This window comes from Entelurus aequoreus, linkage group LG07, assembly GCF_033978785.1.
Source record: "Entelurus aequoreus isolate RoL-2023_Sb linkage group LG07, RoL_Eaeq_v1.1, whole genome shotgun sequence".
NCBI lineage: Eukaryota > Metazoa > Chordata > Actinopteri > Syngnathiformes > Syngnathidae > Entelurus > Entelurus aequoreus.
The window spans coordinates 38,483,072-38,510,377 of record NC_084737.1 but is presented as its reverse complement, the minus strand read 5'-3'; the positions used below and the strand labels follow the sequence as shown (position 1 = coordinate 38,510,377).

Genomic DNA, 27,306 nt, shown 5'->3' with positions numbered 1-27,306 from the left:
ATTCATCCAGGACAGTTCAAAGGGGAAGGGGTATGTTGCCTGTAAATTTTGTAGAACAGACTTCTCAATTGAACACGGTGGCCGAAATGATATAATCATTCATGAACGGAGAGCGAAGCACAAGGCGGCGGCAGCGCAGCACCGGTCACAGTCCAGTATTATGGGCCACCTCGCAAAATGGAGACCCGATGGTGTAATATATGCCGAGACAAAGATGACTATGCTGATAGCTACAAGCAACATCCCATTCTCATTTGCGGATGTTTACAACAAATCCGTGAAGAATATGTACCCGGATTCAGAGATCGCTTGCCAGTACTCAAATGGCAGAACAAAGGCGACTCAAATAGTGAAAGGTAAGTGTTTTTTTTTTAGTAAGCAGCAAGTACAGTACAGTTAGTAGAACAACTGTGTTTTCATTACTGTGTATTTGATAGGTGCCATTGCCCCGGAATTGGACAAGGAAGTGATGGAACCTTGCCAAAACCAACCCTTTGGTCTGATGTGTGATGAAAGCACAAGCAGAAAGACGGATAAAGCATGTATTTTGTATTTAATACATTTTAAAATATTTGGCTTTCATGGCTCTCTCAGCCAAAAAGGTTCCCGACCCCTGTTATAGAGGATAAGACTAGAGAAAGCAATTATATCCCAAGCTCACTTGTGCTTAATTTGCTAATTTTCATTTGCAGTTATGGAGCTAGGAAAAAGTCTGCCGCAGCTGCGATTGGACCTGACCAGCCTCCGGGTACAAGTACTGGAGTACCAATTGCTTGCCAGGGAACATCTTCCCCAAGAAGCAAGGATTGACCGGTTTTGGGCCATGCTAGGGAGAGATGGAAGATTCCCCACACTCGTGCATTTGATGAAAGCACTTTTGTGCGTGCCACACAGCAATGCATCATCAGAGAGGGTGTTCAGTATGGTTCGAAAAATAGTGACAGAGAATAGAAAGAGGATGGACAATTCAACCCTTAACTCACTCCTTTCCTGCAAAATAAATTTCACAGATGCTGCCCACAGCTATATTCCTTCAAAGGCTGTGCTTCTGGCCTTGCAAGCATTGTACTTTCAAGTACAACAATGAGTAGATGAGTGTTGTGTGTGTGTGTGTATATGTGTAAATAAATGAACACTAAAATTCAAGTATTTCTTTTATTTATATTTATATATATATAATAAAATAAATATATATATATAGCTAGAATTCACTGAAAGTCAAGTATTTATATATATATATATATATATATATATATATATATATATATATATGTATATATATATATATATATATATATATATATATTGAAATACTTGAGTTGGTGAATTCAAGCTGTAAAATACTCTCCTCTTAACCACGCCCCCCGCCCAGCCACGCCCCAACCACACCCCCCCCTCCACCTCCCGATATTGGAGGTCTCACGGTTGGCAAGTATGACATATATATACAACATATCTCCCTTTTTTAACTTTTGTTTTTCTTTCCTTGTAAACAAAACAAAATCACACTGTAGATGTGTTGTCTGTCTAATTATAAATAATGCAGACGAGGCGCGTTGGCTGAGTTCTTGACGTTTACTTTCACAGCGTGGCAACATGCAACACTTTTCGGGGCTATCGCGCATGCTCGTAACTCCCGTTGCATGCTGGGTAATGTAGTTGTTATATTCTCTAGCTCATAACATTTTTCCCCCTATAAAGAAATAATGTTAACTCAATAAAGTGTATTTCTTTTTTTAGCTTTAACTTTTCATTTTTTAGCATTGTAACCACATTTGCAAAGAACTTTTCTCTTCATAGAATTTTCTTTCAATAAAGAAATAAAGTGCAAAATTGTCAAAGCATCATAACAAACAGTTATGTCAAATAGCAGCAGAAGTGCACTTTTTGGAGAGCTGTATTATTTTCAGTTTTGTGCCCAAGGGACTGATTTTATTTAACACTATATTATTATTTATACACCTATAGTGATCACAGAGACAGGTTGTTTTTGTGTTACTGTATATGCTTGTTTTTCTGAAAAATCCCACTTAATATACTTTGGGTAACAACAGTCAATATTTATTTATTTTATTTTATTTTATTTTTTTAGGTGGGTAACAGTCAATATTTATTTATTTATTAGATTTTATTTATTTATTATATAATAAAAGTGAGCTTTTGTTAAACCAAATATTGTGTGTTTTTTTCCATATACAACAACCTATCTGGACTCGATAAGAGAATCGACAAGGAATCGGTTCGATAAGAGGATTCGATAATAGGCTCAAACTCGATAATTCCTTATCAAACATCATCCCTACTAACATGTCCGTTAATTGTGTTATCCTTTTAGTCAATGTGCCTTTGTTTTGATTACTTATCATCTTATTTTTACTTGCTCTGATGTAAAAAAAAAAACGAACACGAATAAAATATACAGCTTACAGCCCAGGACGGGCACGGCTGACTCTGTGGACGGGCACAGGTCATGATGCCGGGACTGCTATGCTTGTGTTCTTTTCATGGGTATTTCAGCGTCAAAGTCCACAAACATGTGTGTTAGGTTTATTCAAGACTAAACTGTCCATAAACTGCGAATGTTTTTCTGTCTTCATGTGATCGGCCCAGGTTGTACCTCACTTCCCACCATACATTCAATTGGGATAGACTGGATAAATGATGGCTGTTTTGGAGTAATTACCCTAAGTGTGTCTGTCTGACTTTGTCAGAGTGGATTCCTGCCAGCACTCCCTGTCCTTTCTCTGTGGTGGTGAAACTGAATAGGAAACAGTCAATTGATTGTGACAAACATATTGTTTTATTGGATTTTGGATCCAGGTATAATTTCTTCAGAGCAGGAAAAATAATCTGATGATCTGAACAGAAGCTAGTCAACTCAGATTTGTTTCCAATCGCACAATTGGCTTCAGTTTAGTTTTTTGACAGCGATCAGGTAAGGCATACAATGTATAGTCAGTCATGTTTTCATTTAGACTACTGTATATAATATGAGCAATTTTCACTTTCACTTTCATTTTGAGAAATGTAGGTCTTTAAAATTCTAAACACCGAATTATGTTTTCTAAATGGCCAACTAATACATTTGAGTGATTTTAGGTTTTTTGTACACTTGTCTTACAATATACTGTAAGAGGAACTGCAGAAGTTTGGTTAGGGTATCAAAGAGAGACAACTGTCACTCTAAATGCAAAATGTTGATCTGAAATGGGAAGAGAAGACATTCGCGAAGGTAAGACGAATACATGCTGAAAGAATGAAAATGCACACAAGAAATAAGGTACTTAAAGTCTACAAATCACAGCTTTTATTTACACGTGGTTTGATTATTTTGGAGGTACACGTCACACTGTACCGGAGTGTTTGGTGTGGGCAAAAACCTGACTTTCAAGTTAAAATTCGATTGCTAGAGAAATACTATACAGGAACACATTTACGCACTACTATGCATTGAACACATCAACAGTGTACAAAACAGGTTATTTTCAGGCGCATTTAAAAATGTATTAAAACGCATCAGAAATTAAAACAGATCTTATGTGGTACTGTCAAAATTAAAATTGCAAAAAACATATTAAAAGTGAAAAATTCTATATTTGAACTCACAATTAGTAGGACCTATTCAACGTCGTATAAGCCAGTGGTACCGCGTGTCGTCGACTTATTCAAGTGGAAATGGCGAGCATTTCATCGCCAAAACAGCTGAGCTAGCTTCCGGGGTTGGCCGACATTGTCTCAGAAGATTTAGTTTTTCTTTAAATATCCTTCTTGAAAATGGCCTTTCAAATATATACCTGCCACCTAATCAACGTTTTGTTCTCCTTCTCTGCTATCTCGGTCTGGCTACGGCGCAACACTTCCCGCTTCCTGCTAAATTGAAACTTGTGAATGGATACTCACTTTGGAATGACAAGTGAGTATCCAATCACAGTCTCGTTAACATCAGGCTACTTGGATAGGCTACTGTCAACAATTTGTGATCTGATTGGCTATCGCAACTGTCTCTCAACTCTATGTGTTCTCAAATTCATCCGCTAACGGTCCCGATGAGTATCCAATCACAGGACGCGTAAACGTCACGTTCAACGTGAGGCCATCTAGAAGGCCTTACTGACAACAATTCGTGATCGGATTGGCTATCGCAACTGTCTATCACTGTATGTCCCCGATCGTTTACAGTGCACGGACGCCCGCATTGTTGATTCTGAAGGCCTCTGGCAGATTTGGTACAGCATGGCAAAATAAGCTAGCTGAATTCTGATTGGATACAAACTAAAACTAAAAACAACAGCACTGGAACGAGCATAATATGACATGAAGAGAATATGAATACTTTTAGATATTTTGGGAAAATAAATTAAAAAATACTTCTATCTTTAATTATGATCATGATTTCTGGTTACTTTAAGCCAGCAGAAAAGGCCTTGATGGCCTTGACGGCACACCACTGTCCATACGTCATCTTCTTGATTTGTATAAACAACCCTGAACTGTAAAATGTGGTAGAAACACAAACCACACAGTTGTAGAGGAACCTTTAGTTCCACGAACTAAACAATTCAGGAACTTAAAGTTCCTTATTTTCTGGCCGCAAAAGTGACTGTTGTTATAATTACCTGGGATTCAGCTTTAAAACACTTCCTGTCGCTTTTCACTTGCCATTGTTAGCTCACGACATAGGAAGCTAAAAAGCTAAATGCATAGAATCCGGATTGAAGCCCTTAAAATGCCTCACACATGCTTGACGTTAGTTTTACACCTGCACAGTCGACTGTGAGCATCTAGCTAAAGTGCTCAGGCCAAAATGCTTGACCCCCACATCTGTGGTCTCATTGTGCCCAATGGGTTGAGTTTTTTCATGCCCTGATGTGGGATCATTGTGGGATGTCATTGTGGCTTGTGCAGCCCTTTGAGACACTTGTGATTAAGGGCTATATAAATAAACTTTGATTGATGATTGATTGATTGATGAGTGTTTTTGAATTAAAAAAAAAAGTTTGCCTTTTATCAGTTTTAAGTTTTTAGATGAGATAAATCACTGTTTAGTTAGTCAAGCTAGCAAATATCCTGCATCAATGCAGCCGTTAGTTTAATTTAAATGTTTTAACCTATTATTAATTAGGTGAGAAATGCTCGACATGGCATGAATAAAATTAATATAACCTAAAAAAAAAACTTTATTTTGCAACACTTACGTGTTTGAATAACTAGCAAACACCGTTATAAAGGTACTGTAGTTTAAAATCGCTAATGTGTATCAATGCTTAAATTCTGATCGATTTGTGCAAAATGTATATACTTAAAATACTGTATAATGTGTCGTCTTTTTTTGCACATTTCCTGTGTTAGTGCTGGTTTTGCCGTAATGATTATGATATATTTATTTGTTGTGACTGTTATGTCGTATTGATGAATGTGTAACTGAACAATCATATTATGTAATTTCTATTCTTTATCATTTGTGATGAGGTGGTGACTTGTCCAGGGTATACCCCGCCTACTGCCCGAATGCAGCTGAGATAGGCTCCAGCACCCCCCGCCACCCCGAAAAAGGGACAAGCGGTAGAAATGGATGGATGGATGTACAGTATATACTTTATCATATATTATTAGAGTACAGTTGTACCTCAATTTAATTCATTTAAAAAAAGTATTGTTTTGGACAAAATTTGTAAGTCTTTTTTTAAGTACCAGTACTGTTTACTGTAAGTACTAGCACCGTTTTGAAAGCAGTGATTTGGCACCAGCATCGAATTATAGGTAAACACTACCCAACCCAACCCTACCCACAGGGTGCCGCCATCTTGCTCTGATGTCCATTCATCAATCCATTTTCTACCGCTTGTCACGTGGTCACATACTACATGCATGCTGAAATAATATGCTGAACATTTTATGTTTTATGATGTAAACTATACTACTATGCAATTATTGTGAGGTGAATGACGTGCTTTCTGGTGAAAAAATAGCCTAAATTGGGAGGAAAACATTTTTTTTTGTGTTTTATTTGAATAAATTGTGGGTATCCACTGTACCAGTTACAAGCTGTTGGTAGACTGTCGTAATTACAACGCTTTATGCTTTATTTTCAGAAATTGAAAGTTATTCTGTCCGCCAGTTGCCCATGTCTCATGTCTAAGTGCTTGGTGCCCCACCAGTTTTTGTCATATAAAAACGGCATTGATCACAGGCGGGGCCGTTCTTAAAAGTGACAGTCACGGCGCACATATCTGATGCCATCTGTTTGCAGCGCTTCCAACTCACACAAGAACCAGATTGCTCAGAGATGTAAGAGCTCTGTGACGTCATTGGTTTTGCTGCCTTTTAGTTTTCGTTGTCATCTCCTACCTGTGCGCCATCTGCTTCTCCGATTTGGCTTCCATGTAATGTTGCGTGACCTCAGGAACCACCAGAATGTGAAGTGAGTACAAGTAGCGAGCCATGTTTATTAATATTTTTGCTAGTGTTGAGTGAATTATGTGTTGTTGTTACCCTTGGTGTTGCATAATACCTCTCTTTGTGTCAACTCAATGTTATGACTATAAGAACCTGTCACTTAATTACATACACTAGCACAATCTGGACTCTAATAGTAGCGATGCATCAAAATTCTGTCTAATAATATAATAGTGTAGTAGTGTTGTTTTTTTACCTATGCAGACGATGTCCATGAAGCCGTACATGCCGTAGCAGATTTGGAAGAGCAGGTCCTGACGTTGCCACTTGGCCGAGGGGCTGAGGGACGACCAGATGAGCCAGGATATGCTGGCAATGAGGAACAAGGAGCCCAGGATAATGGCCGCGATCTGCACCTTCTCGATCACTGTCAGAGAGATGGCCTGCCACTGGATGAGAGGAAGAAAGTGACAGGAGTGGAACAACTTTTCACTTCCAGTAAGTGTGAGTAGAGCACTAAAAAGTGTCTCCAGCATTTTTTCTAATTAACATCACAGTACATCAGCACAATAGTGCCCTATTACGCATTCTGCTGTCAGAATTAGCAACCTGGTTGCATTAGTAATTCCACATTTGATAATGAAGCTATAACCACATTTATTGAATTAATGTAAGTCAGTTACATTCATTTGAATGTAAATGTATCTAAAAGAATAACTCCTTCACTTTTTTTAACATCTACTAATTGTACCGACCTAAAAACCGTTTCATAATACTATATGTTATGTTTCATTGACATGGTCCAGTGCTTTGTTCCTGGTTTCCTACTAGCACATATTTCCATGGCAACAGTAAGCTCCACCAATCAGAGAGGAAGCTGTGGCACACATGCACACTTGATAGTGGGATGCCTTGTCCTTCTTAATAACAAACATGTTTTTTTTCATGCACTGAAGGTTATACTAAAGGTTAATATAATGCACATGGGCGGATTCTTCTTAGTCTCTTTTGGATTAAAAATATAGATTGATAAAATAAACAGAGAGGTAACTAGATAGATAGATAGATAAATAGATAGATAGATACATAGATAGAAAGATAGAATAGAATAGAATAGAAAGTACTTTATTGATCCCTGGGGAAAATTCAGCACCACAGTTCGCTCACAATAAACAATAAACACGTAGGTATTTTTTTTACATGTGAATAATATAAATACAGTCTATTATACAGCATTATTCACATGTGAATAATATAAATACAGTCTATTATACAGCATTTTTCACATGTGAATAATATAAATACAGTCTATTACACATTCAAGTACAGTCAAAAAGGAACATATGCATTATACAGACAGATCTTATCTTCATATTTTTAGTCCTCATTTTACATAATAGCCTATTAGGCACAATTGACTATGCTTTACAATGTCTGCCTAGCAACAAGCAGCCGTGCAAACATGTGACGCGTACCAGGAAAAACAATCGGAGGAAATCTATTGATCTCCGCTGCTGCCGTATACTTATGAAGTGGAGCCAAATGAATGCACCCCAACATCCCCACGAGGCAGCAATCAGAAGTCACACAACAATGGCTCGTTAAATATACTTTTTGGTTATTGTCTTTAATACAACCTGATTGGTAAAACTGTTAAATTGATGTAAAGACAACATGACACACATACATGTATTCAAGCAAGCCTGCCAAAAAATATTAGATTTGCTATCAGCTTGTAAACTATAATGTCATTTTACTGCTGAGATCTTCAGCCATGTTTCTTGTCTATTTTTGTTATTAGCTTGGCTTGGAATACGGTTACCTCCAGACATGAGGTCACAAGCTCGTGAATACCATCAAATTCTGAATTTCTTCCCCCAAACCACTGACTTACTTGGCTGCTGAAAAATACTTAATTTGTTCATCTTTGAAAAGTCCTGAGCTGTTCTCTTTTTATGATTAGGGTCATTATGCAGCTGCAATGTGAAACACAATCTGTTTGTATCATTTATGCGATGCAGGGGGCACATGTCCCTTGCACTGTTTTTTGTCCCTTGCACTCTCTATCGTCCAAAAATAATGCTACATTGTTATTTTATGCTACCAAATCAAACACTAGCGCCAGGCGGAAAACGGCCTCTTAGGCTGGACTTGTCCTTTCAGACCGCCCACCAGCTCATCGATCGACTTTCTGGGCCTGCCTTCTTGACTGCGTGCTGTCAATCATTGTCACCTCAGTCTTTTGTTCCAGCCTACATGGTTTGATTCCCAGGCAGGACAAACAAGATAATCAATAAACCTAATCATAATGCAATCTTGAAAAATCATTGTTAATTGTGTTATTTTGTAGGAAACATTTTTTTTACAATTTGTTTCACATTCATATTACTTTGGATATTATGAATCTAATTAGATGCTTTTTGTTTTTATTCTACTGTAATATTTTTCTATTTTGTTTCCATTTATACCCCCATTATTTACTTTTTTAAATTCGATCTCAATTCTGTACACTGCTGCTGGAATTTAAATTTTCCTGAGGGAACTCTCCTGAAGGAATCAATAAAGTACTATTTTTCTATCTATCTATCTATCTATCTATCTATCTATCTATCTATCTATCTATCTATCTATCTATCTATCTATCTATCTATCTATCTATTCCTTCAAGCCACTCACTCCCCTTGCACACAAGCCGGTTGTGCTTCTGAAGTTCAAATTTTGTTTCTGTCTTGCACACTGGAAGGAGTGTTGAAAAGAGAGAGAGACACATACTTATTGGGAGTAGGAAGTCTCAATATTGAGACCACTACACTGCTTTGTTTCATTGTTGAAGATCCCTGCACATGTTCACAGATACCATCTTTATCCTTCATGATGGTTGCGGCATTTGAGCTGCTTGAACCAGACAAGCAGTTAATGTTGCATTTTCTAATTTCACTTCGCTTTTCACTCTCCTTTTCTTTTGCACTCTGGGGGATATAATGTAGGTTAAAGTTAAAAAGTAACCAAAAAGAAGAAAAGTGACGTTGTACTTGCTCAGTGTAGCGATGTGACTTCAACTTACTCCGCATGCGTAGTCCGGTAGTTCTTTTTCTTTTTGTACAGTATTAATGATTCACGGGAGTGTGTTTGTAACCACGAAACTTTGTAACATGGAACGCCATAAAATGAGGACCACATGTACTGTATATAGTCCTATTATCCTATACCAGGGGTGTCCAAACTTTTTCCACTGAGGGCCGCACACAGAAAAATTAAAGCATGTGGGGGCCATTTTGATATTTTTCATTTTCAAACCATAACAAAATATATGGATTTTTTATTTATTTTACCTTTAGGGGTCCCGGGGACCATAAAATTAAGTCAGATTATTATTATTTTTTTCCATTATTTAACGCTTACAGTAAATCTCTATATCAACTTCAAGTTGATATAAAGTAATACAAATTAAAAAAAATGTTTTATGGCTTTTCTGTCAAAAACAACTTAGTTTTTTTTTATAGTAAAACTGAAATATGCAGTATTTAGTAATTAGGGCCCTAAAAGATCAATAATGCAGGACACCATTGATTTTAATTCTTTGATATTTTTGAGTAATCACAGTGAAAAGATAAATAAAACATCACTAAATATATTTGGGATCCAAAAGGTGCCCCACTCATAAAGTGATACATTTTTATTAGGTTTTTGTTTTACTTTCAACACTTAAGTTACGAGATCAACTTCAGATATATCTGACGATTTTATGCTGGAACAATTATTTTGTTTGTTTTATGCGCTTTTGTCAAAGAAAACTTTGATGCTTTTATATGGCTACTACACAATATATGCAATATTTACCACATAAAACATTTTAAAGTGAAATATTTGAAGTCATTGGAGCCCTGAAAATAATTCATTATAACATGAATTTTTTGCCATTATTTTTTTTTTTGAGCAATGGCAAAAAAAGAAAAATAAAGAAAGACAAAAGAAAAAAAAACAGCCTGCATGGCAGCTTTTGTGTCAACATTGCAACTTTTTCTCGTTAGATTTCACCTCATTTCACTTTTTTTAATGTTCTTTTTTATTTTTACAATAGTATTTCCAGAACGTGTGGCGGGCCGGTAAACAATTAGCTGCGGGCCGCAAATGGCCCCCGGGCTGCACTTTGGACACCCCTGTCCTATACTCTTCACAGTTTATATTGTTACTGCTTCTGTCAGCAGTCATCAATATACCAGTGAGTATGTGCCATGAATATTTATATATGCACATAACAACACTGCCACACCATAGTGTGGTATGCTTTTGATCATAAGCTGTTACGTTGCACTCTACATAGAGTACATTTTTCTGCTCATCATCCAGATACACTGATAACCCTGATTTGTTTAAACCAGGGGTGTCCAACGTACGGCCCGAGGGCCGGATCAGGCGTGAACAGGTTTTATCCAGCCCGCGGGATGAGTTTGCTAAGTATAAAAATTAACCTGAAATTTGTGAATGAAAGAAACGTCTGTTCTAAATGTGTCCACTGGATGTCGCAATAGCAATTACTTGCAGATGATGCTACATATGTACAAAATAAAACATGTGATGTTAATACATCAGTTGAGGAAAATGATCAAACTACATAAATAACATACTGTAATTTATCTTGATAGATTGAAAATGAACACCAATGAGTTGACTGATGAACATTATCACATAATTTATTCAGAAAATATAAATAACGACAAATAAAGATACAATACTATTAACCGCAACATGTAAGTGTAAAAAAAAAAACCCCAACAACATCATGACTTGTACATTTTCAGAATGTGCTTGTTCTATTTTTAAACAAAGATATGAAGTTGTCATTATTTTTAAGTTATCGTGCCATGATTTTTCCAGTCCGGCCCACTTGGGAGTAGATTTTTCTCCATGTGGCTCCCGATCTAAAATGAGTTTGACACCCCTGGTTTAAACCATTTGTTTTTGTATTCATTAAGGCATTTCTTGATTGTGGATTTAATCAATGCGGTCCACTTTAGTTATCTTACTGTGAGTTACTGTGGGAACTTTAAGCAACTATTTTTTAAAGGCCAATAAATTGAATATACTGTACTTCAATGGCCAGCTCAGTAGCCACACTTAAAGCCAATTGAGATTGTTTTTTTTAAATACTGGCGAGTGTGGACAGAAAAGACCCCAAAAAAGCAGCAGTTGAAGGTGGCTGCGGTGAAGGCCTAGCAAAGCATCTCCAGGAAGAAAAATCAGAACTTAGCAGTCAACAATTGCAAAGGATTTTCATTCAAGCAGAGTGGTACCTCAACTTAGTGCCCTGACTCAAGACTGTTTTGAGATAAGAACCGTCTCTTGGCTAATTTCCAAGCTTTATGCTGCAAGCAAACATTTGAGTTACGAGCATCAACGCCATTAGTTGTTGTAGAAAATATCGCAGTGAATCCCATAAGATCCGTCCACAACATATGGTCTTCCTTGCTTGTGTTAGAGGAATATTTTCCATCTTAGCAGAATAGACTGCATTAGAGTCATACTCTGGTCACTCCATTTTGCTAAAAGGAACAAACACAATTAGTCCACCCATTTGGTGTGTTAGCACCTGCTATAAATCACACAAATAGCTTATTTTTAGATTAGATGGTGATAGGAGGTGCAAGGTACGGGATGGAGAGAAAGCAGATTCACTCCACTTGCGAGGTATAGCAAAATGGACAAAAACTAGTGGGGCGCGAGACCATCTTGCAGCCCTTTGAGACACTTGTGATTAAAGGCTATACAAATAAACTTGGTTTGATTGATTGATTGATCTTCGGAGAACGTGCCTAACTTTGCAGAACTCGGTCTTCTCACTAGAGCTGGTATTGATAATGTTTTTACTTACTTTACTTGTAGAATAAATTGTTAATCTTCAATTCTAGTCTTCTCGCTTTATTGGGGTTTTCAGAATAGTAAAAGGGGAGATTAGCATTAGCTAGCATTAGTTTATAGCCAGAGATTGACATAACTTTGTTTTTCCAACTATGGGAAAACAAAGTGTGACTCACAGTGCTGGGAAGATGAAGTGAATGATATTTACTGAATTAAAGAAATAAATCATCATAAACATTACAGAATGTGTAGTCGACTTGGTGAAGCAGTTAGAGCCTATCACTGCTAGTCTGCACCACACTGTAGCAGAATACATTGGTAACACCAGCCAAGGATGTTTAAATGATATCTAAATGGCAGATACTAATCCATGAACATTTGTAGAAGCTGCTGATGGTGTGTTTGACAGAGAAGTAGCTCGAGGGAGATACCACAAAAGTCCATTCTCCAAGATAAATGCTGTACATTTTCATTATTTTACCTCATAAAACTACTGTACAGTGGAACCTCGATTTACAAATTCCTCTATTTGCCAACTTTTCGGTTTACAAACTTTTAGATTGAACCTTGTATGCTTTCGTGTGCAAACCATGTCTCTGTCTACGAAAGCCTCATTCATTCATTTTGTGTCTCGCTGGCAGCTATTTTGTGCTTGCCCGTATTGAACACTTGAGTAAGCCAGCTTCCTACCACAGCAAGTTTTAATTGTGATGAGAACTGACTTTTCTGGAAAAATATACCAAAGCAGACTCACAGCAGAGTAAAAGACTACCTCTCCTTCCGTGGCGCCTCTTTCAAGAGCGCACACACACACACACACACACACACACACACACACACACACACACACACACACACACACACACACACACACACACACACACACACACACACACACACACACACACACACACACACACACACACACACATATACTGGTTATCATTTGGAATGGGGACCAAGTTTTTGATCATCACTTTTGGGGACCACCCTTTCTACAGGTTGTGGAGGCATAAAAAAATGAGGTAAAATGGCCACTGCCCAGTTAGCTCATACACATTTTTAAATCTCTGGATTGATGAAGTAATGTGCTGATCATTCTTACTGGGGACCCTGGGGAAAAAGAGTTAATATGGTTCATGGGGACCAAATGTAAATAATTTTGCATAATTCACACAAATTTGTACGTGACTACTGAGGACCATCAAAAAAAAAAAAAAAGTTCAAATTAAATATGACATGATCCTCAGAATACAGCACTACAGCTGTCCCTCTTATAGGAAGTTTCACCACTTAAATGTTAAAGCAAATCCTGCATCTTCTGCAACATTACTGAAATGTGCTATTTAGCAGTAATGAAGTTGTCTGCAACTCCAACTACCATATATAGAAGGATGGAACATTCTGAATGTGAATCATACTTTAAGGTAATAATGTTTTATAATCATGCTGTATGAAAATGTCATCCTAAGGAACACTAAACCAGATTTAGTTTTTGGAAAAATATATTAGTTTTAACTAAGGATGGATACCAAACAGAATCACAGTACTATTAATGCCAGGATAACACCATTTTTCACTTTTCAAGAAAATTAATTTTCTCCTTTACCAATATTTGAAACACATAAACAAAGTAACCCAAATTTCCTTGTTGTGGTATCGAGTGCAGTACCAACTACAGCCCGATGAGGGGGCTGCTGTGCAAATTTCTCACACTCAAACTAACCAGTAAACATGTTTTATGGGCCAAAGCTTAAAAATCACTTAGGCATCTTCAGAATGGATCTGACTATCATTTAAAAAGGTTTCCCTTTAGGAGACCTGTTTTTTTGTCCCCATACCGTCAGAGGTCCCCTAAAGGTGACTGTGTAAACAGTGCGATGTCCCCATTAAGTAAACATTGCCAGAACACACACACACACACACACACACACACACACACACACACACACACACACACACACACACACACACACACACACACACACACACACACACATTCACGCACTCACACACACATTTTTGTATTTGTTACCTTCTTGAGACCCCCGAAAAATGCCTACCTCTTTAGGACCACCCTTTCTAGATATATAAAGATTTGTATTTACAACATTAATAATATATACATACTATGCAAATATAAAAAAGGTAGGCTTTTAGTTATTTTTTTAATTTCATTTTTTGTTTGTAATTGTTTTTTAATCTTCCTTATTTACTTCAAGTTATTACATTATGTGTCTATATACATATTTATTTATTTATTTTAAATACATTTTGGCCAAAGGGGGCGCATTTCAATTCCTTACACACACTTGTTATTTTACATGTTGACCAGAGGGGGAGCACTTTTAAAATTGACACAGTCAATTTGAAAAATCCCTCCTTTTTGGGTGGAAATGAGACATTCTCTATTAGATGCAATGGTTTTCCGTATTGGGACCATGATTTCGGTCCTAACTTCTTCACCGGTCCTCATATGGACGGTACTTTTCCTTGTTGATGTCTCAAGAAGGGTGGAAATACAATAAAACACACACACACACACACACACACTCACACACACACACACACACACACACACACACACACACACACACACACACACACACACACACACACACACACACACACACACACACACACACACACACACACACACACACACACACAGATACACGGGCCCCTCGGATCCCTTCTCTCTGTCTGCTCCCTGAGGAGCAGCTCACGAGAGGACTTCACAAATGTTAATCAGAATTAGAGTCACCTTTATGTACTGCAAGTGGATTTTACTTTTTAAAATGTTTATAATAAAAAATAAACATTTCAAATAAAAAAATAAAACGATTTTTGTGATTTCTGATGATTTGTAGGAGCACAAAAGAGACTTCTGTGTGTGCATACAGGACAGCAGCTTGTCGTCGTCGTTGTTATGGCTTGTTAATAAAGAGACAGTTAATTCATCACCTCCTTGTTATGTTTGTTTGATATACAGCACTGTATAGCACTTTATATTGTGTTCAAAAGTGTACAAACCTTAACTAAAATAGGGCTTTTTATGCCGGAACCCATTATTCAGACAGCCCTCGCAAAAATGACTAATGATCTATTGCTAACGATGGATTCTGATGCGTCATCTATATCGCTGCTTCTTGATCTTAGCGCTGCTTTCGATACCGTCGATCATAATATTTTATTAGAGCGTATCAAAACACGTGTTGGTATGTCAGACTTAGCCTTGTCTTGGTTTAACTCTTATCTTACTGACAGGATGCAGTGCGTCTCCCATAACAATGTGACATCGGACTATGTTAAGGTAACGTGTGGAGTTCCCCAGGGTTCGGTTGTTGGCCCTGCACTCTTCAGCATCTACATGCTGCCACTAGGTGACATCCTACGCAAATACAGTGTTAGCTTTCACTGTTATGCTGATGACACCCAACTCTACATGCCCCTAAAGCTGACCAACACGCCGGATTGTAGTTAGCTGGAGGCGTGTCTTAATGAAATTAAACAATGGATGTCCGCTAACTTTTTGCAACTCAACGCTAAGAAAACGGAAATGCTGATTATCGGTCCTGCTAGACACCGACATATATTTATTAATACCACCTTAACATTTGACAACCAAACAATTACACAAGGCGACTCGGTAAAGAATCTGGGTATTATCTTCGACCCAACTCTCTCGTTTGAGTCACACATTAAGAGTGTTACTAAAACGACCTTCTTTCATCTCCGTAATATCGCTAAAATGCGTACCATTTTGTCCACCAGCGATGCTGAGATCATTATTCATGCGTTCGTTACGTCTCGTCACGATTACTGTGACGTATTATCTTCGGGTCTCCCTATGTCTAGCATTAAAAGATTACAGTTGGTACAAAATGCAGCTGCTAGACTTTTGACAAGGACAAGAAAGTTTGATCATATTACGCCTATACTGGCTCACCTGCACTGGCTTCCTGTGCACTTAAGATGTGACTTTAAGGTTTTACTACTTACGTATAAAATACTACACAGTTTTAAACCACCTCGGATACTTTACCCTCTTGAAAATGAGAGTTGTGAACGCGAAATGGACAATCACAGTGACCTTTATCTCATTGACAATACATCGGCGAAGCACTTTAGCTTCGGAGCTAACGTGATAGCATCGTGCTTAACTGCAGATCGAAACAGAAGAAACATGCCCCTGACTGGAAGGATAGATCGAAGATCAACAATACTACTATTACTTCTACTCTCAGGAGTCACTGAACTTAACCCTGGACCTGTAACTACCCGGTTAATGTTGTCCCCGCTGGCAAAGCCTAGCAATGCTACTGCTAACGACGCCATTGGAGCTAACTTAGCTTCGGGACCTCCTATCTGCTCATCACAACCCCAGCTCACCTGTGCTCAAGCGATCGGCGGCTCGACAGAGGACTTCACCCCGTTCATCGACACGGTCGGCGGCTCGGCGGCGGACGACCCAGACATCGATGAAGACAGCGGCCCGGCGGCGAACAACACGGCGGTGAACAACACGGCGGTGAACAACACGGCGGTGAACAACACGGCGGTGAACAGCACGGCGGCGAACAACGCGGCGGCGGTCAACGAGGTGACTGTCGACATCAACAGTGCGGAGGTCCTCCTGGCCTCTCCCGAGGCCCTGGGGGTCTTCACCTTGTCACCTGGACCCCCCAAGGTCTACACGGGATACAGGGGATTCTTTGTACAAACCTGGTCGTTGTTCTCAACAACGACAACAACAACAACATCACCAAAACCCGCAAAACTTCTTCAACTACGCCCCTCCCCCATCACCTGGCCGTTGAACAATGTGCCTCTCTCCCCCTCCCCCAAGTCTCTCCACACAAACAGTGAATTGGACTGCAATACAACTCCATCTTCTGGACAATACCTCTCCCCAGCGGACTCTGATGTTATTTTTGGTTCCAGTGGGCTACACATCATCCACCTTAATGTGAACAGCCCCTCTGGAACTAAACTCAACCAAATCAGAGAAATGTTCCACAACAATAAGGTAAAAATCTTGTGTTTCTCTGAAACTAAATTAGATCAAAGTGTTTCTGATACAGAGATAGAGATAGAAAACTTCTCGGTTATCAGAAAGGACAGGAATAAACATGGTGGTGGTGTTTGTATGTATATTCACCAGGATATTAAATACATAACTCGCACCGATCTTAACCACAATAACCTTCAATCTGTGTGGGCAGAAATCAAATTCACAAACGCTAAGCCGGTACTGATAGGGACTGTTTACAGACCCCCTAATCAGAGTGATTTCTATGGTGCTCTCGAGGAGTGCTTGGCTGGTGTAGACAACGTGGAGAAAATTACAACTGGAGATCTGAACACAGATATTCAACGCAGAGATGCGCCTGTCTTCAAATCTTACAGCAAGCTTTGTAATCTGCACGGCCTCTCCCAACTAATAACACTACCCACAAGGGTGTGTGATTCCACCCAATCAACCATAGATCTCATTCTCTCATCAGATCGGCATAACATAAAAAATAGTGGGGTCATGATCTGTGGTCTTAGCGACCACTATCTAACCTTCTGCACCCGCAAAATAACTAAACCCAAAGCCAATGGCCACATAACAGCTCAATCCAGATCCGTTAAAACATACTCCAGTGATAATTTCAACCTTAAATTAGGTTAATGGGACTGGTCCCCTGTGCTCACGAGCAACCTGGTTGAAGATGCCTGGGATCGCTTCAAAACACCGTTCATAGCTATACTAAATTATATGGCTCCCGTTAGAACAGTCAGGATCAAAGCCCGCTCTGAACCATGGATGAATCCAGACCTGTTAGCTGCCATAAAAGACAGAGACAGAAAATACTCCGAATACCAAAAGTGCAAAACCGAAGTAGATAAACAACCCAATAATAACCTCAAATCACTCCTTTCAACACTCAAAAAGCAATGCAATAAATTAAGAAATAAGACAACTAACCTGTATAAATCCTTAAAAAAAATTACATTACCGACAAAATAGAGGAAAACACAAATAAGCCACGTGAGCTCTGGAAAATCCTCAACAACCAGCTTCCTGGTTGCAGCCAGAAACTTGAAACCAGACTCACCAACATCAACATCAAGGAGGGTGACTCCCTCATTACAGACAAAATGGCGGTAGTAAGGAGACTTAACACCTTTTTCACCAGTATAGCCACAACTCTAGTCAACAAGCTGTCCCACCACTCTTGTCGCTTTGGTGTAGAACACATTAAAGCCTTCTACAGAAAGCTAGGAGTATCCAACAACGATTTCAAATTAGAAATGGTCTCAGTTGACGAGGTGATTAAAAAATTGAGAGCGCTCCACCCAAACAAGGCCACCGGCCTTGACAATATCCCCTCCAGTTTCCTCAGGGACTCCTGAGCAATGCCACCACCATTGCCCCGATCATCACGCACATAATAAACCTCTTAATTACTCAAGGCCAAGTGCCAAAAGATTTCAAAATAGCAAGAGTAACTCCTCTCTTTAAAAAAGGAAGCAAATTAGAACCTGGCAACTACCGACCTGTTTCTATTCTCAGTTCCATTTCGAAAGTAATGGAGAAAATAGTTTATGAACAGGTCGATAGTTACATTGCCACTAATAAACTCATGTACAAATTCCAATCCGGCTTCAGAACTAACCACTCCACTGACACATGCCTTCTCTATCTGACCGACCACATCAAACATGAGGTGGATGCGGGCAAATACTGCGGAATGGTCATGCTGGACCTTCAGAAGGCCTTTGACACCGTTAACCACGATATACTGTTGGATAAGCTCATAGCAATCGGATTTGATAAAACCTCATCGAGCTGGATGCAATCTTACTTGGAGGGGAGGAAACAGGTGGTTGAGTTGAACGGCACCGTGTCCCCCCCCCCCCCCCCATCTCAGTAAGCTGTGGAGTCCCCCAAGGCAGTATATTAGGGCCTTTACTGTTCCTAATATACATAAACGACATGTCATCAGCATGCGACTGTGAATTGTTTTTGTTTGCGGATGACTCGGCCCTGTTGGTATCCGGCAAGGACAAGTCACAGGTGGAGAAAATCCTCAGTGCTGAACTCTGTAGAATTTGCACCTGGCTCGCTGACAACAAGCTACCCATACACTTGGGTAAAACGGGATCCATCCTATTTGGGTCCCACATCAACCTTAAGAAAGTCAGTGACTTCACTATAAAAGTGGGTGACATTGTTATCACCAGGAAGGATGAGGTCACCTACCTAGGTTCCATTCTAGAGGCTAATCTTTCCTGTGATAAAATGGCAACCAAGATAATCAAAAAGGTCAACCAACGAACAAGATTTCTCTATAGAATCTCCTCTCTGGTCAACAAAAGCACCGTGAAGATTCTGGCGGGAACTCTCGTTCAACCCTTTTTCGATTACGCATGCACCTCCTGGTACCCTAGCACCTCCAAAACCCTCAAATCTAGACTCCAAACATCCCAGAACAAGCTAGTCAGTTTTACTTCTAGACCTCCACCCCAGATCACACATCAGTCCTACCCACTTCTCCAAAGTGGGCTGGCTCAGGTTGGAGGACAGAGTAAAACAACTTGCACTGAGCCTTGTCTATAAAATCCGCTACACCTCCCTGATACCGAAGTACATGTCAAACTACTTCCTTGAATGACCGCCATAACCACAACACCAGGGGGAGCTCCACTAACCACGTTAAACCCAGATTCCGATTTAACAAAGGTCTTAACTCATTCTCTTTCTATGCCACATCAATGTGGAATGCACTCCCAACAGGTGTAAAAGAAAGGGCATCTCTATCGTCCTTCAAAACCGCACTAAAAGAACACCTCAAGGCAACCAATAAGCTCGTAAGTTGAGGTAAACTAACACCCTCCCTTCCTCATCATACCACTTCGGATTGTAAATAATCAAATGTAAACAATCAAATGTAGACACTTTTTCTTATAATTTCTGATCTCTCTCTCTGTGTCCAATACTTGCTGTACATATCCTACCAAGTCAGACCTACACTGTTCCAATGTCAATTTCTCTGATGATGCAATTGTTGATGACTGAAGTGTTGATACCAACCAAACTTATCCCCCCCCCCCCCCCCCCCATATCCCACACCCCGGATTGTAAATAATGTAAATAATTCAATGTATATACTCTGATGATGTCCAGGGTGTACCCCGCCTTCCGCCCGATTGTAGCTGAGATAGGCTCCAGCGCCCCCCGCGACCCCGAAGGGAATAAGCGGTAGAAAATGGATGGGATGGATGGATGGATTATCTTGTGTGATGACTGTATTATGAAAATAGTATATATCTGTATCATGAATCAATTTAAGTGGACCCCGACTTAAACAAGTTGAAAAACTTATTCGGGTGTTACCATTTAGTGGTCAATTGTACGGAATATGTACTTCACTGTGCAATCTACTGATAAAAGTTTCAATCAATCAATCAATCAAAAGTCCAGCTCTATCCTATTTTGCTGATTGTATTGTACCATATGTCCCGGCAAGAAATCTGCGTTCAAAGAACTCCGGGATTCCCAGAGCCCAAAAAAAGACTGCGGGCTATGGAGCGTTTTCTATTCGGGCTCCTGTACTATGGAATGCCTTCCCGGTAACAGTTAGAGATGTTACCTCAGTAGAAGCATTTAAGACCCCTCTTAAAACTCATTTGTATACTCTAGCCTTTAAATAGACCCCCCTTTTAGACCAGTTGATCTGCCGTTTCTTTTCTTTTCTGCTCTGCCACCCTCTCCCTCGTGGAGGGGGGGAGCACAGGTTCTGTGGCCATTGATGAAGTGCAGGGACCCGGGGTGGACCGCTCGCCTGTGCATCGGTTGGGACAGCTCTGCGCTGCTGTCCTGTCTCCACTCGGAATGGTCCCCTGCTGGCCCCACTATGTACTGGACTTTCACAATATTATGCTCGACGTCCATTGCACCGGTCGCCCTAGGGGGGGGGAGTCCTCTCCAAGGTTTCTCATTGCCATCCCACTGGGTTGAGTTTTTACTTGCCCTGATGTGGAATCTGAACAGAGGATGTCGTTGTGGCTTGTGCAGCCCTTTGAGACACTTGTGATTTAGGGCTATATAAATAAACATTGATTGATGATTGATATTCAAATTTACATGGTTTCTTATAGACACATTTGCTACACTATACAAACTTTTCTATTTACAAACCCTGTCCAAGAACCGAGATTCCCCTGTAGTTGTTTGAAGTACATTATATTGTATTGTTTTTCATACAATATTTCTTAACTTGAAGTTTGTTTTCCTTTTTAAAATGCATGTTACATGGTTGAAATGTGCTGCTCATTTCAATGGGCAAAGTTGAATTGAGATACAAGTGTTTTGAGTTAAGAGCTCCATCATAGAACCAATAAGCTCGTAAGTTGAGGTACTACTGTATTAGAAATTAAGGTTATATTTACAATTAACTGAATTTTCTAAATAGTTTTGAGCCCCCCAAATTAATGTACTCTGGATACAATGGCTGTAATTTGTATTTTTATTGTCAGTGCTCTTAAATGAAAGCAAAATCTACACTTCCATTCATTGTGGTGGACATACCTGCAGGGGGTTTTTAGTGCTGATGGCCAAAACCTGGTACTTGAAGTAGCAAAGCTCACAGCTCCAAGAGCCCCTTTCGCTGATCCAACGGATGAGGCAGGGCTGATGGGTGCATCGAACAGACCCATCACACCGACAAGGGCTCAGCAGCTCACCCTGCAGAATAAAAGAGGGAATACAGCAGGTGTGTCAAACTCAATTTAGCTCAGTGGCCGCTTGGAGGAAAATCTATTCCCATGTGAGCCGGACAGGTTAAATCATGGCATAATAACTTAAAAATACAACTGCGACAATTTCAGATTGTTTTCTGACAACTTCAGATTGTTTTCTTTGTTTTACTTCGGCCCAAAATAGAAAAAACATATTCTGAAAATGTACATATCACAAATAATCGTCTTGACAAAACACTTCCTTAGTTGAAAATTCTGAGGAAAAATTGGTGCAGTTTCAAAAACACCATGAAGAAAACAATAAATTTAAACTTAATCTCAGTGTCTACAAAGTAATTAAACTTCAGATCACAGCCCATGTAGGATTGAACAAAAAACAAAGTAAAGCATAAATAAAAACTATTTTATGTATCAACTACCTAATTTGTAATTTCCACATAATAATCATGTGCTAAATCTACAAACCATAAGAACTGAAGTAGAAACTATTCAAGAGGGTTGAGTTACTCCCTGCCTTCTAGGAGGCATCATTTGTGTCGCTAGAAAAATAAAAGCTGTGCAAAGTGTGAAAAATTTCAACCAAAAATAAAAACTTAAAAAACTGACAGTATTGTAGTAAATCACACTGTTCATTTTCTTTACATTTGCACAGAAGACATTAGTTTTCACAGAACTATATCAATATGCAGTGTCTCATGCAGCATTGTAAGTGGAGTTACCAATTGTTTGTTTTACTCCTGTTTGTTTTACGTTGGATCGAGGGGGAGGAGTCGCAGCCCCGCCTCTTGCTTGGTATACTTACTATTTGCCTGCACTAACAGAATTGCTATTGCGACATCCAGTGGACACATTTAGAACAGCAGTTTCTTTGATTTGAAAATGCAGCTACATTTTTCACTTGGCAAACTCATCTAGCGGGCCTGACTGATCCTATTCGCGGGCCTGATCCGGCCAGCGGGCCGCATGTCTGACATCCCTGGAATACAGGATGTCGGGAAAAACCATATCTTATTATGATCAATCCTTTGTTAGAGAGACACAGTGGAACATTGTTGCAGGTCCCAGGTAGCCAGGACAAGCAGTCAGATAATAATGTCCTGTTATACAGGAGGAAAAATCACACAGAACGTTTCAGATGTTTACAGACTGGTCGCTCTCATCAGAATTTATTAACAGAAATTACAAATCCACAATTCACTTCATTTCCCATATATTTTGTCACTTTGTATTATCATGTCAATGTATTTTACTTTATCTTCACCTCTATGTTCATCAAAACACTCAATAAACTATCATTAAACAGTTACTGTATCACTGGAGTAATAATTACCATAACAATACTGTATGCCTTTACCATATATTTTTTTACATATCCACATCACTCCAAAACATACAATATAGTGCCCAATTAGACATTATTTCACTGTCTTATCTTTCTCAGGAATATTCACCTTTAACTTAATGCACAATTTAGCAACATTCATTTAAATACTTTACTTTTCTTCATATTCTTCTTCTTATAATAGCAGCTTTAAGTTACTGTACTTGAAATGTTCATTGACCATTCCTGAGAGCTTAACTTATATAACCATGTCTAAACACAACAAAATAGCATGTAAAACCTCTTTCAGAACACACACATTACATAAATATACATTATAAAATCAATAAGAAAATGGGAGCTCTAATTTGGGAGTCTGAATTAGGATCAGAAGTTCCTATACAAACATTGCGCACTCACGTCGCCATTTTGTATTGATTACTGCAGCTGTGCACTGGATTCATTCACAAATACAAACTACAACTCACAAACACTTCAGAGTTAGGCTCCACCATCAGAATGTGTACTTAAACTTATAAAGATCACATGGATATTGTTCAGTGAGTTGATTCACCAAAACTAACCTGTTATACAGGAGGAAAAATCACACAGAACGTTTCAAATGTTTACAGACTGGTCGCTCTCATCAGAATGACGAGAAGCTTCCGGTCTGCAGGTGATCGCATTCAATTGGGAAGAAACGCCCTACTGCCCCCTACTGACCAATGCGAATAGTAATAAATGTGGAATGACAGCTCCAAAAACGAATTCAAACCATAAAATTAAATAAATAAATCAACACAAAAATGTGACACATTATGGGTGGGTCACACGCTCCCCGACAAAGAAAATGACTCCCGGCATTCAAAACAAAATACTCTTTTGAATATACTTTTTTTCAAATCAAAAGTTGTATGTTAGCATGCAAAGGAAGGGACAATGTATGGCATCATGACAGTGTATGGCAGTGTTGGGTATAGTGTGGGATAGGGTGTGTAATGTGGTGTTGGGCCTGACTGTATTCCCCATGCTGGCAATGTCTGTGGCCCACAAAGTCCAATATTGTTGACTGACCCAATTGACTGGTAAGATGGCTGACCAAGAGACTCGTAAGTCAGTGTCCTGGGTGGTCTCCTGTCTCGCACTGGTCTCCTGACTGAACCACACTGAGGGGAAGAAGGACTGTCCTGGTTGGTGTCATACCTGGCTTGGCAATGTTCATTTTCAGCATTCTGTTCATATTCGTGTTCACTGAATTGTTCTCGCTCCATCAGTTCAGGTTCCTCTACTGTGAAGCTAGGAGGCTGTCCGTGCTCTCCTGCTTGTGTGGTCAGCCTTGCTTGTTCATGTAAGGATGGAGAAGTAACATGGTTTCTTTGAGGCACATGAGTGGTTGTTATATTTGTCCTTTGTGACTCGGCTGGCCTTGATACTCTGAGCCAGTACTGTGGTCTTCGGCCATCTTCATCAGAGTCAGATGAAGCACTGCTTTGGAATGTCTCTCTCTCTGCATTCCTTTCAACCTGACTCCTATTCCTTTGTCTCTCTTTAGTCGGTGCTTGGTTCTTTGACTGTTCAGCCACACTCACAGGTAAGTCATTTACAAGGTGGAGGAGATTCCTATGTAGAGTACGGACTTTGCCACCACCTGTCTCTGGAGACACTTTATAAACAGGGCTGTCATTTATTTGTTCCTTAACAATGTTTACCGTTTGTTCCCAGTAGGACCTGAGCTTTCCTGGGCCTCCTCTCTCACTCATGTTGCGAACTAAAACCCTGTCACCAGGCTGTAGAACAATCCCCTTCACACGAAGGTCATATCGTCTCTTGCCTCGTGCACTGGACTGCTGACTGTTCTCAGATGCAATGCGGTAGGCCTCTTTCATTCTCACAGCCCATTTGTCGGCGTACCCTTGGGGTGTTTCACCCTCCTCTTCAGAGGACAGACCAAAGAGCAGATCAACAGGGAGGCGGGGGTGGCGCCCAAACATGAGGTAGTGGGGTGAGAAACCTGTGGCCTCGTGTCTAGTGCAGTTGTATGCGTGCACCACCTGTGGTAAATGATCCTTCCAGTTGCTCTTCTTCTCCTCTTGCAGTGTTCTCAACATCTGAAGCAACGTCCGATTGAATCTCTCGGCAGGGTTTCCCTGTGGATGGTACGGGGTTGTCCTGGAGTGTCCCACCCCAGACAGTTGCTGAAGGGTCTTAAACAGGGAGTTCTCGAACTCTCTGCCTTGATCATGGTGCAATTTGGATAAAAAACCAAACCGAGGGATGAAGTCATTAAATATTTTCTCTGCAGCTGTTCTGCCTGACTTGTTTCGTGTTGGATATGCTTGGGCAAATCTGGTGAAGTGGTCTATGACTACTAAGATGTATTCGTATCCACCCTTGCTTTGCTCCAAGTGCATGTAATCGATAGACACAAGCTCAAGAGGTGCACTGGTCGTGATACTGCCAATTGGTGCTCTATCATGGACCACAGGTTTCTTTTTCTTGATACAGGGGCACTGTTTTGTGACATAAACCTCAATGTCCTTTTTCATGAAGGGCCAATAGAAACGATCTCTTGCCAGCCCGATGACTCTCTCTGATCCTAGATGAGCCATGTCATCATGGAGATGCTTCAATACAAGGGGCCGATATTCAGAAGGTAGGACAAGCTGCTGTCGTCCCCCTGCACTCCTGTACAGAAGGCCACATTCCATATACAGTTTACCCCACTCATGCATGAGTCTTTTCACAGGGCCACCTGCTTTCTTCCTGTCCTCATTTGTCAGTGCTGTCTTTGTCTGTTTCAGCTTGATTATCTCACTGATGGCTGCATCCTGCCTCTGAGATCTGATTAGTTCACTTTGGCTGATGGTCGGTACTGGGGACTTAACTTGAGACTCTGAACTTTGGGCCAGGTTAAGAGAAGCAACATAGGCGATGTCATACCTTTTTGCAGCCTCACTTCCTTCCCAAGTAGCACGTATTGCATCTCTGTCGAGCTCTTCAGTACACTCCTCAACATAACTGTTTATGTCCAGTGGGAGACGAGACAGTGTGTCAGCATCCACATTGACTTTTCCTGGCCTATACTTTAGGTTGAATCTGAAGTCAGCAAGCTCTCCAACCCATCTGTAGCCTGTGGCGTTCAGCTTTGCAGTACTCATCACGTATGTTAGTGGATTATTGTCTGTATACACTGTGAAGGATGGGGCGTAAAACAGATAATCCCTGAATTTTTGACATACCGCCCACTTTAAGGCTAAGAACTCCAGCTTTCCAGAGTGAAAGTTATAGTTCTTTTCAGCGGGGGTCAATGTCCTTGAACCATATGCAATGACTTTCAGCTTTCCACTCTGTCGCTGGTACAAGACTGCACCGAGTCCCTGCTGACAGGCAGGGACTCGGTGTGTGTAGTGTGTAGCGTAAAGGGCAGTTCAAAGTCAGGGTACGCTAGTGTAGGTGGGTGTGACAGGACGTTAATGAGCTGCTCGAGGATGGTCTGGTGACAATCAGTCCACTGTATGGGGGTCTTTGAAGGCAACTGTGCTCCTTTACCTTTCTTTATCTTCCCCTGTGTTGCATCAGGATTTCCTTTCACTTGTAGCAGCCCATATATTGGCTTAGCGATGCGGGAGAAATCTTGAATGTACATCCTATAGTAACTCAGAAAACCTAACAGTTTACGGACATCCCCCACTGTAGTGGGTCTTTTCTCCCTCAGTGACATTACAGCCTCAATGTCTTTTGGGTCTATTCTCACCCCATTAGCTGACACTAACCTCCCCACATACCTGACCTCTGGCTTGAACAACTCACATTTTGTGGGTCGCAGCTTGACTCCATGACGTTGCAGGGCTCTCAGGACATGACGCACTGCATCGACATGATCAGCAAAGGACTTGGAGTAGCAGAGGATGTCGTCAAGGTAAGGAATACAGCAGTCATCACGCAAGGCGACAAGCATCTCCTCCATGCTGCGTTGGAAA

General features: G+C 40.1%; 1 protein-coding gene across 2 annotated transcripts in view; it reads right to left on the bottom strand.

Moving 5' to 3' along the window:
- Nucleotides 1-27,306, bottom strand: part of marchf9 (membrane-associated ring finger (C3HC4) 9) — an 87,618-nt gene that overhangs the window by 23,968 nt on the left and 36,344 nt on the right. Inside the window, exons 2-4 of one of the 2 annotated variants that reach the window (XM_062053532.1) lie at nt 21,836-21,991; nt 6,653-6,845; nt 6,349-6,398 (exon numbers count right to left, since the gene is read on the bottom strand). In XM_062053532.1, the coding sequence (XP_061909516.1) occupies nt 6,349-6,398; nt 6,653-6,845; nt 21,836-21,991 (399 nt within the window). The remainder of the gene's footprint in view (nt 1-6,348; nt 6,399-6,652; nt 6,846-21,835; nt 21,992-27,306) is intronic. The other variant, XM_062053531.1, reaches the window with a different exon arrangement.